This window comes from Melopsittacus undulatus, chromosome 6, assembly GCF_012275295.1.
Source record: "Melopsittacus undulatus isolate bMelUnd1 chromosome 6, bMelUnd1.mat.Z, whole genome shotgun sequence".
NCBI lineage: Eukaryota > Metazoa > Chordata > Aves > Psittaciformes > Psittaculidae > Melopsittacus > Melopsittacus undulatus.
The window spans coordinates 64,989,060-65,011,591 of NC_047532.1; the positions used below are offsets into that span (position 1 = coordinate 64,989,060).

General features: G+C 41.4%; 1 protein-coding gene across 1 annotated transcript in view; it reads right to left on the bottom strand.

Annotated features, from left to right (window-relative positions):
- Window positions 1–22,532, bottom strand: part of DPYD (dihydropyrimidine dehydrogenase) — a 349,108-nt gene that overhangs the window by 96,423 nt on the left and 230,153 nt on the right. Inside the window, exons 15-16 of the mRNA XM_034064349.1 lie at window positions 10,711–10,779; window positions 8,187–8,270 (exon numbers count right to left, since the gene is read on the bottom strand). Coding sequence (XP_033920240.1) covers window positions 8,187–8,270; window positions 10,711–10,779 — 153 coding nt within the window. The remainder of the gene's footprint in view (window positions 1–8,186; window positions 8,271–10,710; window positions 10,780–22,532) is intronic.

The window sequence follows — 22,532 nt, forward strand, 5'->3', positions numbered from 1 at the left end:
TTGCAGTACACTGCTGGAGCTGCAGAAATGTCCCAATAACAGGATGTTCAAACAACCAACCAACCCAAACCCCCACTTCAAAGCTTTTTAATATCTCTTATCTACCAATATTAACATAGGTCAACATCCCAACTCAAGAATATATTTATCAAAGTGCTGTGTGGGGGATACCTTATTAGCAGCCCAGCACTCCTACACCCCTGCTTGGATAATGTGGTACCTAATGGCTTGAATGAACACCAATATGAAGACAAGGTCAAAAATGAGCTGGAGAGTTTTGATTTTTGACCAGGAGACAAAAGTACCAAACATATATTTGTGCTGGGGGTTACAGAAACAATGAGAAGGAAGTCGAGATACAAGTGAGGATGGAGAAATTCGGGGCTGTCTTTATTCAGCTTTGCAATTCCTCCCTTTTCAGCTTGCATAAAAGCTTTCTGTTTCCTCAGCACTAAAACCAATGGAATTTGTTTTGGAGACATAACATTTATCCTTATTCCAAATGTCTGGGGTTTGTTTGGGGTGTTGACCTGTTGGTTTGGATTGTTTGGTGTTTTTTAATTTCAAATGTTAATCGAAGCAACCAGAAGAAACATCAGCATTGGAAAACTTCCTACTTTGAAAATTAACTATAATGCTTTTAAATTGTTATAGTTGCCTTATATGACAGGGAAAGCTCTTTGTGCTTCATTGAGATATGTCAGTTCAAACTGGAGCAATCACTGTTTACAGCTATTGATTTTAGTGCAATGTTAGAGTCCGATACAACCCCTGTTTTCTTTGATTATGACAATAAAGGTTAATAATGGCTGTCCTGAAAGGGTGAAGCACAGATTGCCAGTTCAAATTAGCAAGTTATTTGTTCTGATGCCAATTGGGCCTAAACATTCCAAGAAACTGCACATTTCCATTTTATAATCATCTTGGAGTGACTAAATGGAAAGATTTCATTATCAGTAGCACTGGGGGGACACAAAGTGTTGACTAATACAAATGCCTTTTTACCCCTGACAGAACAAAATGTTTCATCTTGGTTGTTTCTGGCCAACCAAAAGCAGGTTTCTCATATCACTGTAAAAAATGGTACACAACCTGATGAAACAATATTGCAGCTCTTTAGTTCATGCAGAGGTTACCTGCTGGAAGGCAGAAAGGTTCGGTTTGGTTTACATCGTACATGAAGTATCTTAAAGGGAAGGACAGAACTGGAATGAGAGTGCTGCAGCAGTGGTCAGGTAGGGCACAAGACTCTCACAGTTCTTTCCTGTGATAAAGAGGCAGAAAATACCAAATAGTTGACGAAAAAACATAACCCTTTGAAAATGACAAAGTGAGGAATGTAAAACTTGTGTTTGAGAAGGATTTCCCACTCAGTTTTACAAAGATCATATAGGCCTGTATTCAGATTTGTTCTGCTGCAATGAGCAGCCTTCCAGTGCACTGACTGACTTTTACTAGGAGGTAAAGCAAAGTTTCAAGTATGAGTCTAACCCTGAAAATCCTCACATAGGCAGTGAAGGGACCAGTTAACATACTGTTAATTACCTATAGTGAATGGTGGCATAAACCATATGAACCTGAAACCATAGCAAGAGAAAGCTCTTAATGTGTCCTGCATAGTTAACTTTTATCGTGCAGCAGGATGAACCAGCTTAAAATCTTCTCTTTTACCTGCACAGAGATACTTGCTGTTGATCATTTCCTTTCCAATAAATCCTGTTTACCAGACATCATCAGAATGAACAACCGCAGTAACAACTCCTTATGTTGCAACCACATACCCAAAGGCAAAGCAGGCCACGGAATCTGAACCTTTAACCAAAACATGCAACCATCTAGAGCACAGAAATTTGCTTGCCTGAGTTTTCTACATTGCCCTTTTCTGAAAGCTTCTGCAAATATTAATAAAACTGCAAGAAAGGTACAGGTTGCTGTTTGGTTTCAAAAGAAATCACAGTTTTCTGTCTTTCTGGCTCTCTCATATATACTGCATCCAGCTCAAATCTTCCTGCTTCCTTTCGAAACAGTGGCAGGTCACTGACATGTAGGCTAAACTGGTATCTGCCAACCATAATGTGAATTCCAGCTGAAATGCTTCCATCCCATACCACCACAACCATACCACACCACTAAAATGTTTCAGCAAGTTGACGGTTACTGTCCTATTTATAATCTCCTTTTCTTTTCCATTTGGTCTTTTGAGCAATTCAATTAAAAACCCTTCAAAGCAATAACAGTGGATTAAAAGCTGTCAAAGCGCAATATAAAATCACAGAACATTGTTCTGATGATGAATTTATTAAACTTTGCATCTTAATTCATTTCTTCTTGAGTGCAGGAAAAATACAATTCTTAAGACAAAATACCAATTAACTGTCATAGCTCATTGTTAAGTATTGTCTCCCTTTACATGGTACACAAAATAGACTCAATGAGCACATAAAGGATATAAGGAACTAAAGACATGGAAGAAATCCATTGAAATCATGACATTCCATCACACCTGAATCCTGTGTGGGTAACAAAAAAGGGAATGAAGCCTCAGGTACTGGAGGGAGTGAGTGCTGGAGTCACCGTGTAGTCAGCAAGCTGCTTCTGTGCTCATGAGTCAGTTGTGACTTTGAAAAACCTCAGCAAAGGGTTGACTTTATGAGGAGGGTTTTAAAGAAGGAGTTAGTGGAAAGAGAACAGGAAGAGACACATATGAAACCAGGGGAAGTGAATAACACATCCAAAGAGGTTAAAGCAACAAAACTGAACTAACATAAAGGAGGATGTGTGGCCATGATCAGCGTGGGAGCCAGGAAGATAAGCCCACAAAACACATACCCTGGCCTGAGAAAAAGCATGCTTGGATCTACATTTGCAAGGGTTGGAGGAGGCAATCAGCAGCATCCCTTCTCCCTGAACATCCCAGATAAACACCCTCCAGTGCAGCACATCTGTGCACACGCAGAGTAACACCATCACCACCTGAGCAAATGAATCCCTGTTTCTGAGGAGTTTGTGCCCTCTGATAGGATTGCTTGCATCTGCCTGAGCTTTTCTCTCAGCTGGTCTATCACAGTTCATATCCCTCAGCTTCGGGGGAAACAACTTCTCTCCCTTGCCCAGCTGCCTGAAATTCAGCATCTTTTGACTCCCCAAAACATGACTGGTACAGGTCATTGGGTTGAAACATGCCCAAAAGAAGAGAGGGCACTGACAGACACAGAGACAGTGAGATCAGCTGGGATTTACTTCCTTAAGAACCCAGCTTAAGATCTTCCTTAAGATCCCAAGGGTGACATTGGCCAATGGAAGCGAACAACAGGACACATAAATCCTGAAACTCCATCATGAACAGCAATGCAAACCTCACTTGGATGCTCCTAGTTCACGCTGGATTTTGGGGAGTAGCTGCTGCTATAGCACAGTGCAACACTACCCTGCTGTATTTTGCATTAATTTGTTGCAGTAACCAATACAAAAGAGAGAGAACTAATACAGCCTGCAGGACTCAATGAATTATACTTAACCAGCATACTATTGTAGGCTGATAGTAGAATGCCACATGAACACAGATACAATCAAATTCTGGTTGGGGCATCATTTATTTAGAATACTTCCAGCTCCTTGTTGGCAGAGCAACAGTGAATTAGCATGCTATACTGTGTACTTCAATTAAAAAGCAGCCTCATCTTTCCTATTTCCAAAGTACAGCAGAGCAAATCTAATTGTACCATGCAGCCAGCTATCGTCTGTGCAGAGTAACCAGGGCTTTGGGGTTTTTTTGCTTTCTGTTTTGGACAGATTTGTCTTCTTCTGAATGAGGCATTGTGGGCTTTTATGAAACTTGCCTCCTAATTGCAGGCAATAAACACAGCCAGCAGCAGAGGCTGCAGCAGCTACACTTGAAGGCAAATGAAAATAAAGGTAAGAAAAGAACCACAAAACAAATTTGTGTGATGAATGATCTGAATACTTAAACCCCCAGTGCTCACAAGAGATACATACCTGCCTCCTTCAACAGAAACAAACAAAACCCCAAACATTCCCCCAAACCTATAGCTTAAATGCTGAGATAGGCAAAGATTTTAGAGGTTAGGAGGTGCAACTAATTAATGAGAAATATTTATAAGCCAGGATGTTATTAACTTTACAACTATTTGCTTATAGCATAAAAAAATCCTCTGTTCTTGCATTTGGGCTGAGATCTCCCTGTCATACTGCTTTTCTCATCCCAGGTGAACAGGTGAGTTCTTGTGTTTGCTTTTATCCACTCCTCATTTCCTATCCCCAGTGCAAATAATGCAGTACCTTTGGATAGGAACAGAGCAGGGTGAATCCACACAATCCCTGAAGTACCTGAATGGACCAAGCTCCCTCACAGGGTGGGAATAACATCAACACCAGTTGAAGCTGGCCATGGCTTTGCTGCCTTAGCTCTCAAAACTGGAGTTTGAGAGCACACAGCCCTAGCAGACATGTTCCTGTACTTCATAACCTTGGTGAATGCTTTGCTCAGTGCCCAGTCTGAAACATCCATCCTGCAATCTGTGTCCATTGCCCCTTGCTGCATCATCTGACACTGCAGAGAATCATCTTTCCCTCTTTGTAGCTACTCTTCCAGCACCTTTGTTACTACTTTCCAAGCAACTTCAAGCTGCTCTTTTCCTCCCTCTGTTGATTTTCACTCCCCATAAGGACAAGGAAATTCACTTTGGATATAACTCATCCCAATTGGTCTTATGGTAATGACGCTAGATGACATTTACTAGACCTGAACAAGAAAAAATAACATGACACATAGCAGGAATGTAAAATAAACCCCAGATCAACACCTTGATTCAACCATTCATTCTTACCAGAGCAGCTGCAGAGACTTGTTGACTTTTGGACCAAAATCAAAGAGCCAAACACATCACAGTAATAGTTCTGATTACTTAATGCCACTTTTTAGAGGGATAAGTAAAAAACCCAAAAACAACAGACTAAACCCCATCTTTGCATGGTTTCCAGGGAAGAGACAAAAATGCCCCACGAATCCACGCCCAGAAGTCAGACACTGAAATGGGAGTGCTACCATCTCCAATGCTTCACTTGATTTCTTATAGTCATAATTTGATGCCATAATTGCTACAGTAATGAACTATATTGGAAAAGTGATACTGTCATTTCTTAATGATCTGCTGTTGTTTTTATGTTTCTTATGAAATGTTTGGTACACTTATGTTATCTGAGTCAAAGAAAACCCGTGAATTAGTGCTGTTAAATCTCATCATGGAAACTGCATCACGATTTTTAATGATAAACCACTTTTATACAGTTGTAGATTGTTATGAAGTATTACAAACCTTAACTTTATTACCGTTAATCAGAATTAGTAAATATAATTGACATTTTATACAGAATCAGCTTTAAGTAACTTATTGGCAACAATACAGATGCCTCTTAATATTACCCTCTGGCTAGCTATGCTGTTTGGGCACCAGAGTGTCTGCACTAATGACTTGGAATTGAAATCAAATAAAAGCTGAGCACTGTAGTTCAGTATAAAATAAACAGCCATGCTTAGAACAAATGCTTTTATATATATATATGATGTATCCAGAATCCTTAAAATTTACAGTAAGTATAAACCAGTGCTCGAGATGAGAGAACAAAACAGGAGAGAAAAAACCCCAATCTGACGTTCCCAGATTTCTACACTTCCCCTTAGGCACACACTGAAATAAGGAGAAAAAGTAGACAGTGTAATTAACCTTTCTTTCTTTTTTTCCTGAAGAATAACAACCAAAAAGGCAGAACATTTTAGCCATTATCAATGGTAAAAATCCACACGCAGTTTTCGGCCCTTATTTTTTATCTCACCCATTTCTGTAGTTTCCTGAGGATTTACTGTGCTTCAGCATGAAAAGGGACCTAATCCTAACAGAAATTTCCTAGGAAGACGTGGATTATATTATCAAAAAGGTTTAAGAAAACCTATTTCACTGTACAAACAGGAAAGCTGCTCTGTCTCTCAAAGCCTCATGCCCTGACTTCTAGATATCAAGTGGCGGTTTTATCCCAGGGCATATCTGAGCCCTCTCTTCCCCACATCACCTACGTATGACCTGTCTGACTTCAGCTATGGCAACCCCCCCTAAAATGAGGAGTAGAGCCAAAATAATTCCTAGCACTTTCCTATTTTATGATGGGGCTTCCAGAGACCACCAGATGTGGAAGCCCCTTAAAGAACTACTGATAAATCTCATCAAATCTGGTTATTTTATCCAGTTTATCCTCACCCTTTGCTTCAATAAACCACATTGAAAGCAACTAGAATTGAATTTTAGCCAACTCTGAGGAAGATCCCTAGGATCTGGCCCTCTAAAGAGGGCTTGCTTTATTCAGTTATTTGTCTGAAGAAGCACATTTTCTTTCTATTTTGGTGAGACAATAAAGCAAACAAGAGAAGAGTAGTAGATATTAAACATTCAAAAGAATATCCATGTTGTATGGGAGAGAGGTTTTATTATTATACAAACATATATGTATATATAATGTAATCTTCTTCTTGCTTTATGGATCTGATCTCCTCCACAGAGAGTCACAAATCCACACTGTAGCCCTGAGTGCTGAGATTTTGCATTTGGTTCTCTCTGATTTTACAATAGCTGAAAGATATGTAAAAACTCATGTAGCCAGACAGCTCCCTACTGACTACACATCTAAGCAACTTCACATGCATATATTATTCCAACCAGTGAGAGCTGGAAATAACATATGCCTAAAGAAGAAAAAAGAAATAGGATGCTTGAAAAGAGGCTGTTCCAGCTTCTGTGCAAAACCTTCAGGGTTCTCCCTGACCAAACTGCACCCTGCATGCTGCCAGCTCAGGTGGGGGCAAACCAAACTCCTGAGAGATGCTCTGCAGAGTGAAGGGTGGGAACTGCTTCCTAAGCTTATCAAAAAGGCTACTGGAGCTCTTTGTGGTTGCATACAATTCACGGTAAAGGATTAGTAATAACTATTAACATTTTGCTGGTGTGGTCCTGGAGGGTTGGCATCATTCTCTCCCATTTTTAACTGTACCTTTGGTAAATCACCAATTCCAGCTCCTATTGCACCCCTCCTAAAAGTTGTAGGAAGTTAATAGTTTAGTTCTCCATCCACCTCAAGTCTTAAACGTTTTGTGTTTAACTGAGGAAGTGAGGATGAAGTAAGACGTCTACTAGCCCCTACCAGGTTAGGGTTAACCCTGACCCTAGCAGGGGCTCAGCTGAATAATATGTGTCCAATTCTGCGCTTGCAATCACGATTCCCACTCTGCATCTCCCTCTACTTCTTTTTCCCCCTCTCCCCAGGATGTAGGAAGATGGAAAATCAAAAAGGCTTCAGGCTTCTGAAACCTGAATAGTCAAACCCTAGAAAACCTCTCCCAGTAGGCTGTGAACCAAGGCTTTTCAGACTTCCAAGTTCACCACATTTGGGTACATTTTAAAGCCAAACCAAACTTCAAACCGTGAACAAAACGTGAAAATCTGAAAGCTTCACAAAAAGATTAGTGTAAGAACTGCCTTTTGTGCATGTTTACCTTCCTCTCAGGGGCAATACAATGCACATTCTCCTCACTGAAGTCATGGGATGTATGTGCATCAGAATTCTACACAGCAGAGGTATCAGGCATGGATAATTCCAACCTAAATTCTATCAAATCTATAGGTTGCAGAACACAGGCTCTCAGAAGAGAAGATGTTAAAACTGTAGGTGGCACTACCAGAATGTCTGCCCTGTTCTGTGATTCTACAACACAGTGAGGTTTGTATGCTGAAACTGCGAACTGCAATGTGTTTATCTCTCATGTCCTTCAAAATCATTATTGGTATATGCAGTACTTACTGGCTTGTGATCTGAAAGATATCTACAGGGCACTGAAATGGAACCCAACAAATTCAGTCCAAGCGCTTTTGGGAAAGTCTTTGTTTTCATCTTGTTCCTTGTCAAATACATAATGCATTTTTGTTCTCAGCAAAACCAAGCGTTTTGTATATTCTCAGCTTCTTCCTTTTTTTCTGCTTTCAGCACTAAATATTTAAACACATTCAACATACAAAATCTCCAGCTCGTAATCTCCTGCTTGTGTCTTCCCCCTGAGGTGTAACCAGCAATGTGGTAGTGCAGGATGGCTGACATGAAAGAGATTGCTGTTACAGTCCTACCTGCCCACAGGCCAGGCCCATGCCTCTCTCCCCCATACCATGAGGACATGATAAATTTAACTCCAGTGCATCTGCGCCAGCAACCTATGAAACATGCAAAAAGAGAACAAACGCAGAATTAACTCCCAGTAATGTATATTTTCCTGCAGCATTTACTATTTGTGTGGTATAATTTCTCTAGACTGGATGTATGTATTGTTTGTTGCAGAGAGAAAGCCTGAACAAGAAATGGTACAAAAATGGACATTACAAAGAAAATTAAAGTAAAAAAAACAATGAAAAAGAGACAAGGAGATGGTTCTGGAAAATGTTACAAAATGAAATGCAATTACAGGGCCTTGGGCAGCACTGAGAGTGAGGCTGGGGAGTGAGCGTTATGCAGGTGCTCCTGTACTCTCAAGACCTGTGACTCAGTAGTAAATTTCTCCTTTCTTAGTTAATGAATTTTTAGGCTCTTAATTTCCTGCAGGCACCCATAGCGTGCCATAGCTTTCAGCATGAAGTATTTTTGTTTCTGAAGCCAAACAAGAGAGTATAGCATTACGCTGTAGTATTACATTATAGTATTTTTATTATTGTATAGTAAAAAGTCAATCCAAACATATGATTCATGCTAATTTCTGTTCAGCACCATCTATGTTACAATTGCAAGGGCGAGGGGCCCAAAGACAGCACACACACACACTCCTCTTCCTCCCTGTTGAACTGCTCCAGCCTAAGATGAGACTCTCCCGTTGCCTTCCACATGGCTGTAACTAGCATTTTGTGTTTTGCATTTGCATTTTGGTTCTTGCTTATTGAACTGGAGTAACTTTGCCTGCTGTGTGGCCATGGTTCAGCAGCTTCGTGAGTGCGTGAGCAGAGCAGAAGCCATCCATCACCTTCAGGAATGCTCCACATCCTGGCCAGCTCTGCCAAGATGGTGCTGTCGGCCTCTGTGACAAGCTGACCTTTTGTATGAATAGGTCGTCCTCCTGCTGAGAGGCTCTGCGGTACCTTCTGGGGTTGCTGCTCTTTGGAAAGCCACAAATCAAACCTACCTCCTAGGTAGGATCCTATGCATGTGATTAAATATCACTGCTCTGAGCTGAGCATCCCAAACAAGTGTGCTGCTCTCCACAGAGCGAAGACTAACAACTACTTTGCTGAAGAAAGTTTTATCGTGTAGGTTACACGCTATGGAGTGCATTTAAATAACTACTTCTTTTCTAAAGAGCCAACATAAATGCAAAGCCAGACTGGAAATCTCTGTCTTCAAGTTGGACAGCAGTACCTCCGCATTCAAACCAGAGGAGCACATGGCACAATAAAGCCATTCATCTTAGTCAGGTTAAAAGCGGTACTGCTCCTGTCAAGCACTGATTCCACAAAAGGTTTCATGGTCAATTAAGTAAATACAGGTATAAAATGGACTAGTGCTGAAGATCACCAAGCTAATTACTGATAATGTTTCATTTTGCTTCCCTAAGTCCCCAAAGTGATTTTTTTCCCCTCATCAGTTTAAAATGCCCAAAGAAAATAGAGAAGAGTCTTCCCACATCACCACAGAAGCGCTTAGGACACTGTGAAGGAAGGAACAATGATGCTCAAACACACACTTTCATATGAAAACACAGACTCAAATTACCCACACCCGTACCTACACATGCATTAAATACAACTTATAAAACATTAAAAGCTAAAGCTGGAATAATTATAAAAGAATCATTGTCTTTGCTTCAATTTGTTAAAACCTTTCTTTATTCCTCTTAAACTACGCTTTGTATTTCCTCTAGACAATTCACCTGGGAAAAAAAAAAAACGTTTTAAAACAACAACTTTGCATTACATTCAGATGTAGACACCTTTCTGAATGAAATTATCGCAGTCTTAATCAACTATTTCTTAGACTATTCCCTATGGACACAGAGACATGTTTTTAAATAGGTTTTTGCCTTCAAATTGAATTGAAATTTCAGGGGCATAGTCTGTTTGCATTTGTGTAAGATTGGATTTATATTATAGGATGCCTGCTGACTGCTATTACATATGCTGGCTTTCTCTCCTATCATTTTTGAAAGTCTATATTAAAACTAGAATAGCATTAAATGAGCCTTTTATACTTTAAATATTCAAGAGTCTTATATTCAGGGTTTCTTCTGGCGCTGTCAACCTCCTGTGCCCGTAGGCAAGGTAAGATCAAGTTTGGCTCTCAAAGGTAGAATTAAATTTTATCAGGGCATCCGTCATAATATACAGCTGGCTTAAAATGCAAATAAAAAGTACATAGATTCAAAGACTAAAGGCTTTGCAGGTACTGCTTCAAAATCCAAGGGACCATTTCTCTGTAACAAGTTGCCTTTATATTTACATTTCCATCACTTAAATGAAAGCACAGAAGAAACAAATGAGAACAGACACACTTTAAATGCTCCTTTTTCACTTAGAGCCTTTTCTCTGTCAGGAAATTCCTTAAATTCTTTATTGCAGCTCTTTGTTCTAAGGGGAATAAAAAGACGCAGGCACACATTTAGGAAACCATTACCTGAGCCATTTTTGAAAGTTCAGTCCAGTCCTCCTTGCTATAGCTGCACATGATACTGGCAATCAGGATCTGAAAACGTATAGGCAATCATTTTAAGCCATGTTACCATTGCAGTCTAGTACTTTACTGTGACTCCAGATATTAACTACCCCTACCTGCATATGGGAACCGTATACTGCTAGAATGTATAGTGAAATACAGCTGTATAATTCACCAGGGATGCGAAATAGCATACAAAATTATCTGGTTTATCCCTGCTTTTTAAGTCATTAAGGAAAACCAGTGGGTCTAGTCAGATACATAGAGAACTTTACGTTCTTTGTCATGTCTGAAGGGAGAACAAGGGCTGTCCTAGACACAGAGCCCACAGAATGCCAAAATTTCATGTTTATGAGGTCAATGGAATGAAGTTTTTCACTATTACTACAATGCCAGAAGTACTTGGGGCTCTTAGAGGTAGGCAGGACACAGTGCAAGAGTTTGCAGTCTGATGTGGCAGCGTACAAATGTCATATTCCAGGTGACTTCAGGAAGCCAGGGCACACCAAAACCAGCCCCCTGGAATGTCATCCATGCAGGTGAAGGACAGTGATGTTGTAGGATGTGGGGGAAATCTGAAAGGATTGTGAGAGTGGCAGAGGGAAATTCCGGCTTTTTTTTCCGTAACACACATTCCATTTCCTGTTTGTGATCCCAGTTTCCCAAGAGCTGTTTCTGTGTATTGCCTTTCTCCTCACTGCACTGAGCATCTCTGAGGTCCAGGTTCTGCCTCTGATATCTTCACTAAGGTCCAGGGTTTCAGACAAAATAAGTTCTAATAGTATCTGTCTGGGAGAGCAGCAAGGCACACAGCTTTCCAGTTCTATACAGTGCTATTTATTGTTAAACCAATGTTAACTACTCCTCCAGTCAATGTCCAGTTCAACACCAATCCTATTAAAGACTAAACAAAATCACATGAAAAGTATGAAGGTTTCACATGTAAGTCTGATTCACAGGCAGGATGAAACCCAGATTTAATCTTTTTGCTTTCCAAACATGTTTTACTGTTGGCATTAATAGCTAGGATGAGCTTAATCTGTCACTCCCAGGCAGTGCAACACTTCTTTTGATCTTTCCCATAATGCTGTAAACTCCTAAACCATACCCATAACAAGAGTTGGATATTCAATATCTTTAGAAGGGAGGTTTTACAGCATAAAGAAGCAGGCAGCTATGGAGACAATGGGATGTGGTGAGGTTGCAATCTATTAATTTAAAATGACAATCCCGCTTTTCATCATCATTATTTCCATTGTTTCCATTGCTTTGCTCTGATAAATCTCTACCTATCAGTCTACCACCCACCTACTTGCACACTACCCACCCATCCACCCTCCTGGCTGATGTTTGCAAGGTGGGAAACTATGGAGAGAAGGAAAGCAATTGATGAAGTGTCTGCCTTGCCTGTAGGTGCCTATTTGTGTGCAGACCAAGCTTCTCATTAGATGCACACAACCATTACGAGCCATGCTTTTATTGCGCTCCTGACCAAGGGAAAAACTCTCCTTCCTATGCCATAGGATTTTTTCTATTGTGAAAAACCTTATATAGCTCCACAGGGCAGACATTTATAAAGCAGAATCTGTTCTATTTGAACCCTCAAGACAATTAGAGCATTCTGGAAATAACGAGAAATCTCTTTAAAATGCCTCTAACATTTTTACATTGTGCAAAATCATTTTAAGGAAGTTTACATGAGAGGAACTAGAGTAAGAAACCAGTTAAAATATGCACTCGCTGGAAGTTGTTACAAACCCTATCGTGTCAAATTCACACTTCCTATAAACCAACTACAGCAAAGCAACGAAACCCCACCTCAGACACTGACAACACAAGAGGGGTTTTCACAGTTGCAGCCACAATCCAAAATACATCAGAAACGCACACGAGTCAGCTTGAACACAAACTGCATGCTGCAGCAGGCAGAGCTAGAAGACAACAAGGGAGGCTGACTGTATTCAGAAGGAGCTGAGTTAGGTTACATCAAGTGGTCCTAATGCAATGTGAAGGTTGTGTTGGGGATGTGTAGAAGAGGAGGAACAAGAGCTGTGATGTTTCAAAGAGCTGTTAATGAAGACAATGTGTTTCTTTCATATTGATTAGTTTTAGCATTCACATTGAAAATGAAGCACATACTTTTGATGGCAGTGGTGGTTTACAATAGCAAGAATAACTGCAAGCAAAGAATGACATTTCTGCCAGGACTGTTCACGGGAAACCCAGGATCTCTCAGGGAATAATGAAACCTTAAAAATAGCAGGGATTTCATTCGCCTTTTTCCCCCAGTGCTCTCTTAGAACTTGAAATTAAACTTCATTCCTAGGTGGAAACAGATCCTCCAGCACTCCACGTTAACAAAACTGTCCTGCCTCAAGTGACTCTTCTTCTCCAAAATGCCTTCATAGCCTTTTCATCTGGAACCAGTACCCATGACAAAACCATCATTATTTGCTGCATTTAGGGGCACTGTCAGTGATGTTTGAGGTTTGACTCTACTCCTAAAATCACACACAGAATATTATCTCCTATTACCTAGAAAGAGAAAAGCAAGAAGTCTAACAAGTGATAAAAATCACAGGTTTTTATGGTAAAGTAATAAACAGCAATTATCTCACATTTCAGCTTCTTATCCCCTTCTCACCATTTAAACATTAATTTTATTTATTTATGACATTTTTGGTGCCTACAATGCCATGCACATCACTACCACCCCTGCACACAGCCCCAAGCAGCTGGTATCTCTCACAAGTCCATAAGTCCAGCGCATGGCCCAGGCCAGGAGCATTCCCCAAAGGCAGATCCATCCTCTTGATGTGCAGTGACAACCTGACATGAGTTTAATTACAGTTGTTTGAAGCACAAGTGCGAGGCCACACCACGCTGGCCCAGCTCACAAAAGCCAGCTACTGATAGATCTTACAATAGAGCTGCTGCTGAAGTGTAGTAAGTGGCAAATGAAGGTTGCTAAAGTGTAGCTTTGTTGTAGCTTGAGTGAGGTGAGACTGTGCATGGCTGAAGCACAGTGGGATCCCTTGCCCATTCCTTATTCCAGATCAGAGGCATAGCTGGTACATGCTTTTCCCTCTTCTTCATCATCCAAACTGCTATTTTGCCTATTGTCAGGAGATCCTGCCCACTCCTGCCTGCATCAAGGAGCACAGTGGCCCTGCAGACACTGTTTCCTCCCCAGCAGTGATGGATGTCACTAGACAGGGTCTTTGTGCCCTGACATTACATGAGGAGATAGACAATCCCTCCAAATGCCTCTAAAGGGACAAATGCCTATTTGTAACATCAGACACAGTTCTGCACACAGGATTTTCTCCATCATTCATGGGAAAAGGAGGTCTACAATAAAACTTTTCTGTCTGTTGGATGGAAGGGAGATGGAAAAGGGAGGGGGTATACGGTACCATTTAGGACATGATTATAAGATAACTATATGGTAGCTAAAGCACCTAGTAAAAAGCTACCTTTCACACAAGTCTGGAACTAATGCATTAGTAGTTGTTCTGTTTAAAAGGACACTGACAAGGTACTTCTCGTAATCCTTCACATATTTTTTCTCCCTGTTTATAATAATCCTCTGGAAGCTTAAACTCGAATCTATTTCCCTTATGAATGGCTTGGGCTTTTTTTCTCTTCCATTATCTCTATGTAGATGCCTCATGAATGCAACAGCATTAAAAGAAGTAAAAAGGATGAGGTTTGCCACTGTGTATGTTTTCAACTGATCTTTCGTCCCTAACACACGGAGTACACTATAAGAGGTTGCAAAACAAAGAGAAGGGAGACAAAAATCACCAGGCCTACTCTGGGTCAGACAAACCTGCGAACATCTATTTAAAGCCAGGCAGCAGTAAAACTCTAGGTAGACAATTACCATTTGTCCTGTACTGCTCCACAGAGAATAAGGGAGTTTCAGCACACTCAAAGAGCCTGAAACAAAATCTCAGGGGGCTGGGTTGAAACGTGAACACTGTCAATCCCTGCAGAACTTCCTAACACACGCAATGGAATCACAATCCTCTACATAACCACCTTCAGTTTGGTCATCTAATACAGGCCATAGCCTGTGATCCGTTCCTAACCTATCCTTCCAGGTCTGCGCATAATCTCTCTGCACTTCAGGGAATTCAGCCACCCATCTAATATCTGCCTGTCCCTTCTCATTGCTGCATTAGGCTTGAGGACAGCTCTGCAGCAAGTGTCCATTGACGGTCCATGCAGACACTGCTGCTGGCCTCAACCTGCACCCCTTCTGATTCCCAATCACTTGCAAAAATCCCCAAGGTTTTATATCTGATGTGCAGAAACAGAAAGAGATCATTAAAGAGCCTCTTTAAGACACAGCTCCTCCGAGACCTCTATAATCACGAGGAGTTTTCGAGAAGGCTGAAGGATTGGTTTTGTAACAGCTACCTGTTTGGGAAGTAGAGGTGTGGAAAAGGAGCATTACTGTGGATAGAGGCAGTGCACAAGACTACATTAAGATCGAGCTTCCAAATACCCACAGGATTATTCTTGATTAATCTAAACTTCAGAAGGTATTTACACTGGGTCAGACAGACCTCCAGCTTTCCTTAAAGACATGTTTCTTCTTCTCAAACAACACAGGAGAGCCTTGCTACACAACCTGCTTAGTCTGAGCAAACTAGTTCTTTAAGCAAAATTCCTCAGAAAGCATTCAGTAAGAAAAAGCTTAGCACTGCAGACAAGAGCTTTTCTAAAACAATGGCAAAAATAGCATATTTTGTTCATCACTTACCAGTGGAAAAGATACCTACATCTATACAAGCACAGCAGGACAGGAGAACTTGGCATCTGAATCACTGTTTCACAGCATTAAGATCCCGTCTGTCTGAAGGAGGGGTATGCATGCTCAGTTCTGACCCATGCCATCTCTCACCCACACACTATAACAAGCCAACACACTCAGGACATTTCCTGAAGGTCCTGCACACATGGAGCTACAAGAGCATGTGGTCCACCAGACCTGCACTATTAGCCAGCCTCTGTACCCCTGTCTCTTGCACAATGCCAGGTTCAGGATAAGTATTGGATATCATAGATTCAGCCAGGTTGGAAAAGATGTTCAAGCTCATCCAGTCCAACCCTTTCCCCAGCACTGCCAAGGCCACCACTAACCCATGGCACTGAGGCATCGTCTCCACGGTGTGTGAACACTTGCAGAGACGGTGACTGCAGCCCTGCCCTGGGCAGCCTGTTCCAATGCCTGAGCACCCTCTGGGGAAGGAATTGTTCCTCAGCTCCATCCAAGCCTGCCCTGGTGCAGCTTGAGGCCATTTCCTCTTGTCCACATTTTGTCAGAAAAAAAGATTCTTGGAGGCCCACTGTCACTTTGTGCCTTTGTCCCTGTCTTTTCCCAATGGCGGCTGGCTGATGAAAGGATCATCCTCAAAACCACCCAGCTGGAATTACAGGCGTACAGAACATTTCTAGCACCCACCTCACAAGATACAGAGTTCAACTGCAGCAAATATTCTATACTGCACGTTTAAATGTGCAGTACTGAAAACCAACGGGAGCACCAGGAGTTACTGGTGCAAAATAAACCCCCTAGAAACCAGCCTGAGTTTGGTACCTTGCAGACCCCACCAGGTTTCTCTTTCTCTGTACTTTCTTGTTGTATTTTCTGATTTGTCGCAGAGCCAAAATAAAAAGTTTCTTATTAAAAGCTACCTAGAACATCAAATCCCCTGCAATAAGAAAGTTAACAACTGTAAACCTTGTCACGTCTCTGAGAAGCAGAGGAATTATCTTGTTATCAATTTAATAATGGAACATTGAAGTAAATGATGCCATCCACTGACACCAGTAACACTGTCTCTCCTGGGAAATTCATGTTGGTAGGAACTGTCAATCTAGATGGATATGGACATATGAAACATTGTACCTTCAGTCCATAAATCTATTCTTTCTCTGCTGCCTTAATAAAAAGATTCTGCATGATGATAAAGACAAAGCAATGCAGAATGCCTTGACACTGCTGACCTATAATTCTGCTTCTTGTCTCTCTTTTCAGGGAGTAGAGAGTAAATAATTTAACAAGCTCTAACCAGCCACTGTTTTCCTCCTTAGCTTGCTCTTAGAATACATTCAAGGTAATTTGAGTAAATGAAAATAAGACAAGTAGGGGATAGTAGCATGATTCTTATTAGGCTGACTATCTTATTAAGCAAATCTTCTCCATAAAGCTCTATCTTTACCTTGTGTATTGTGAGCTCTAGTTGTTTTTCAGAGTGAAATGGAAGTCAGATGTAACAGATTGACACAAACCCAGGCCAAACATCACCAGCATGCAAGTAAGTCTCACCAAAGTTCAGAAAACATCACCATTTGCTCACCCTACCACATACAACAGATCAGCATGAGCAGGACACAACAAAGATCCTCTGCTCAGGCTAAACGGAGACACTTCTTTTCAAAGGCAGTTATTTTCATAGGATGACTCTGCTCCTATCAGTGAGTTTCTCTGATGGGTGCCTGTGAGTACCCTGGGCTATAGCTGCAAATGGAAGCCAAGAGTTGTTAGGATCTAACACCCTCAGACAGACAAAAACCAAGGGTTATGAACAAATCCATTGCTTTGAAAGATAACAAAATGCTGTGGCTTTGATGGGAGCACAAACCTAAAGAGATTGCTCTTTAGGACTGGCTGCACCCATACAAAACAAGAGAGCAGCTTGGTGGAGTAAATACTCCTGTGCCACGTGAGACTCAGCATACTATCAGCCACTTTCAGGGCAGGAGTTAAGCTACCACGACCTTACCCTGCTTGTACACATAGATGTGAAGGCACAGATCATGCACATGGCATGTGAGGATAAATGAAAAGCTAGCTTTCCATTCAAACATTTAATAAGGGTCCTACCAACTTGGAAGGTGACTGAAAGCAAACTGAAGGGACAGAAACAAATGGAGACCTTCTGGTGCACCTGTAGCTCCCACACTCCAGGATGCTTTAATTAAGATGGGGTAATTCCTGAAGAGTAAAAAAGAGACTTGGAATGTGAGCTCCTCAAAACAGACATTTAATGGAAGAAAATACAGCCCCTGTATGAAACGCTTCAGAGAAACTCAAGTATTTTACATTTACATTCTATGACAGACTGTAGAAAATCTCAGCCCTTCAGGTAAACTCTTCAAATGCCATTGAAAATTCCCCATGTAGCTGAAGCCTTCCCTGGGAATTTGATAGAATCTTTGGGATTTTATTTTGCATAGGAAACCTAGTCCTATTTTGCATAGGAAACCTAGATCCTATCCTAGTTCAACCTTTAGTCTCTTTGGTAATGCCGGAAAGCCAGTCCACGGGTGAATGGAAATTTGCATTACTGAAAGGAGCAGACTCAAGGTAACAAAGGCTGCATCCAAGAGAAGAGTGTAGACAGACACTCATTTTCAGCAGTATTCCTTGCAAACAATACCTGCAAGTCCTTGTGGATCTGCCATGCCCCTGCTGTAGCTCTGCACTTTCCACACTGATTTAATATAAAGAAAAAGCAGAGGAGGCCAATACAATATTGCAGAAGCTAATAGAAAAAGGATATATCTAATTCTACACCATTTCAGACACATGCTATGACCTGTAGCAAAGGCTTTACACCAGGGTGCTGACACATTATTGATTCTTCAGACCACATATGGAAAACAAAGCTGGTGAAAGGCAACACAGATTTGTGGATATTTTTTTTTCCCCTCTACCTTTAGAAATGTTTCTATCACCAAAGTATGTGCCCAGAAATACCCACAGTCCTTTTAACACACCTTGCTAATTGTTATTGTCCATCCTCACAAAAGGAAACTATGCTCAAGGGATGTAGACTGCTCCTATAGAGGGAATGAGCAGCTGTTGACTGAAGGAAACCGGAAGATCTCTTTTCCAGCCCCTGACTGCTTCTGGATACATGTAGATATATTTCCCCTATTACAGCTATTACAATAGCTGCTTAACTTGGGAGAAAACAAATTCAGTAGAAAAATAGAGACAAAATGAACCCCGAGGAACTTTGTTTCCTAACTCCTGCATTCAGTCTGCTCACAACTCCCCAGTCAAACCTGTCTCTCTGCACCCCTGAGAAGTCCAGCCTATCTCTTCCTTTCTCCATCACCCCCAGGGCTTCTTTTAATTCACTTCCTTGGATTCGAAGGCTCAAGAAAACTCCAAGTACTCGTGCTGGATGAGGAGGAAAATGTAGCTCAGAGATGAGAGAGAGAAAAAACTCCTTTTTACACATTAGAGCCCTGGGATCTGCATCATCATGTGACATAGCTGGTGCCAAAGCAATGCTTGGGAGGATTTTGTCAGCCTGGTTGCAGCCTCCACAACTCACCCACTCTCTTCTGCTTGTAGTGATGGACTGAAATCACTTCTAATTTACCTGATTTTGCACAAACAGCTCGTAGATGAGGCTGTGCTGATCGATGAGGGGATGCTCATTAGGAAGCTGTGTGGGCTACAAGGCTTCTCCTTCCCTCAGAAAATTATCTGAGGGCTTTACACACCAGCTGCATGTGGGTGAGACCTCTCAGTCCCTTCATGCTATTCCACCCTGCCTGGTCTATGTATGGGACTCCACAGAAAAGAGAACAAAACCTGCCTGCTCCATGGGACAGATTCACCTCATCACAGGGCTGGAAATAAGGGGTCTTTACAATGACCAGTGGGATCCATTCCCACTGGAATCTCACTGAGGAAAGGAACTCTTACAGGAAGTCTTCCTGGGATATTTTCCTTCTGGAAAGCATAGAGGAAAGGATGGTAGAAAGCTACAGTGCACACAGTAACGTAATAATAACTGTTCTATCTATTGATCTTCATTTTCTTGTGATATCTTTGCCTTTCTCCTCCAGACACCAGGATGATTCCTGTGAAGAGCACTTAAGTTTCCACTTCTCAGGGCATCCTCTCTAAATCCATCTCATTTTCTCTGAATGCTCTGATTTTGTAACCAATTTACTTCAAGCAGGAGGCTGGACTAGCTCACCTCACCCCCGAGGCTCCTGCCAGCCTCAGGTTATCTATGAACACCCCTGCACACATACACATGATCAGCAAGTACTTGTGTCTCATTCTCTTCGTGCTCTTGCACCAAGCAGAAAGCTACCTACCCTAAGCAATTCTAACATTAAGCCTATTGAGCCTTTCCCAAGCACAGGAACCTGCTGCAGTGTGGTATTTGTTTAAACCTGGCTTTTACCTCTGGATTTGCCTTCTCTGATGCAATCTGTAAGCTACCGTGTTTGCTCCCTTTCATCGCTGTCTCCACTGCTCCTTCCTTGCAGGGCCAGTGGGTTGATTTTTCTTAACTGTTACCCTTTTTACCTCAAGTTTTGCTCTGCCCCTTCATTGTACTGAAGCAAACAGAGTCTTTGGGTCTACTTTTTCTGCCCCTACCTAAGCTCGTACAGCTCCGCTTTGTAATCAGACCCAGCTGTTACCAAGGGCCAGCTCAGACCCATAGCCTAGCAGCAAAGCCATCTCCACAACCACAGCGTTCCATCCACCTCCCTCACAGACAACACACCAACCTCAGACTGCAGCAAAGCCAAATACCAGATGCACTCACATATGTGTATTGATTCCTACACAGCTTTTACCTCTCCAAATGAGTAAGGGCCCTCCTGACCTGGCAGAAGATCTCGTTAGGCCCATGTTAATGGGAGCTACAGGCTGATTTAACAATAAACCTGTAGCAGCAGTAGCATTTCTTATAGTAAATGAGTTTTTATTGCACTTTTCAAATGATTAGCAATAAATGGGCACTCAATGGAACCTTGCTAGTAATATCTTTTAGGACTTTTTCAAAGGGAAAAAAGAAATGTTGAGAAGGTGAGGCAAGCCAGAAACATTCTACATGGAAAAAATGTTCCATATACAGCTATATCTACAGTGGAAATTACATTCAAATAGTCCCTCAGCAAAGACAGAAACTCCACTTTTTGTCAGGCACAGAACTTTTCAAGGAGAGCAGATGACACTTCACGCTTCCCATTGAACTCGGTCTCTTCCTATAACCCCATTATTCCCCAGCTGGCCCATAAATTCTGTGAACAACAGTGCCACTCTGCACAGAGCCTCATGATGGCAGGTCTTGAGTGCTCCCATCTGAGAGATGATCAGAAAATCTCATGAGTGGGCAGCTTTGCTTTTTATACATGCAGACATTATAATTTACTTAAGCAGTAGCTGTTATGGCTGATGACCCAAGCAGCTTTTTGGCTATGCTCCAGCAGCAAAGAAGATGCAAAATGAAGGGCTGGAAATTGGCAGCTACCTTCTGACTAATCTTTCCTCCTCAACTGACAGTTCCACCTACCCCTTCATCTTTTAAGCAAGCTTATGTGAAGATGCTGAGGAACTGAAAGAGGCCTTACTATTTTCACTAAATATTTGGATGTTTAATAAGATGGTTCCCTAACTTGTTCAGCCTGCTGCTATGGGATTGGACACTTCAGTATTGAAATGCATGGAAGAGTCGATAGGATTACAGTTTAATTCAAATGAAAGCACTGTTAAGACCAATTGCCATGTAATGTTGCAGAGATTTTATCTGTGACCCAGCGGTGAGGATGTGTGGTCCCCAAAAGATAAACTGAAAATACATCATGTGAAATGTGGATGCCTCTGGCAGAAGAAGTCCTCCTAGGAACCAGTGGGGTGCTGACAGCACAACATTAAGAGGATGCAAATGTGACTTACATCCATTTTTAATGCTCCCTCTTTACCTTGAGATACACATAAGTATCATAAATAAGCTCGTAACTAAGAATGAGAGACCTCATGGCAGCCTTCCAGTGTCTGAAGGGGACATATAAAGATGCTGGGGAGGGACTCTTCATTAGGGACTGTAGTAACAGGACAAGGGGTAACAGGATAAAACTTAAACAGGGGAAGTCTAGATTGGATATAAGGAAGAAATTCTTTAGTGTTAGGGTGGTGAGGTGCTGGAATGGGTTGCCCAGGGAGGTTGTGAATGCTCCATCCCTGGCAGTGTTCAAGGCCAGGTTGGACAGAGCCTTGGGTAACATGGTTTAGTGTGAGGTGTCCCTGCCTGTGGCAGGGGGCTGGAATTTGATGATCTTAAGGTCCTTTCCAACCCTAACTATTCTATGATTCTAATTTGGGGTACCTACAGGATACACACAACCTCTACACACTTGAATTGTGATTAACCTAAAGGAAACATTCTACAAGTGTATTCAGATTTGAATCTGGAGGTGTACCTGGCATAAATGGCTAGGTGGTCACAAATGGTGGACTAAGAAGTCTATCAGGTTCTTACCTGAAATTTAGGAATACAGCTTTAATATATATATATTTTCTATACCTTAAGACCTTAACTGACTGTTACGTATAGACAGAACCGATCGATATCACTACAAATTTATAGCAAAATGTTAAACATCAAAAAAGAATTAAAAGAAAATTAAACTTATATAAAACATATATGAGGAGCCCTACACATATTTAAAAAAAATGGGAAAGATATGAAAATAAAGCAGTGAAAAAGCATTTTTTCCTTGGGGTTGTGAGTCATAGAGCTGCAGCAGCAGGAAACAGGAGAGAAAACTGCTCTACTGGTTTCTTAGAGTTTCCCTTTAACTCAAATGGCTCCTAACAAAGGATGTCTTCAGGTCTCCTGAAAATAAACCCTTAAAATATTCTTTGGGTTTAAGTGTTCAGTAAATAAGTGCTTCCTGTCATGTTTTTCCTTCCACAGCGTAAAGAAGATACCATTTCCACTAGAGATGAC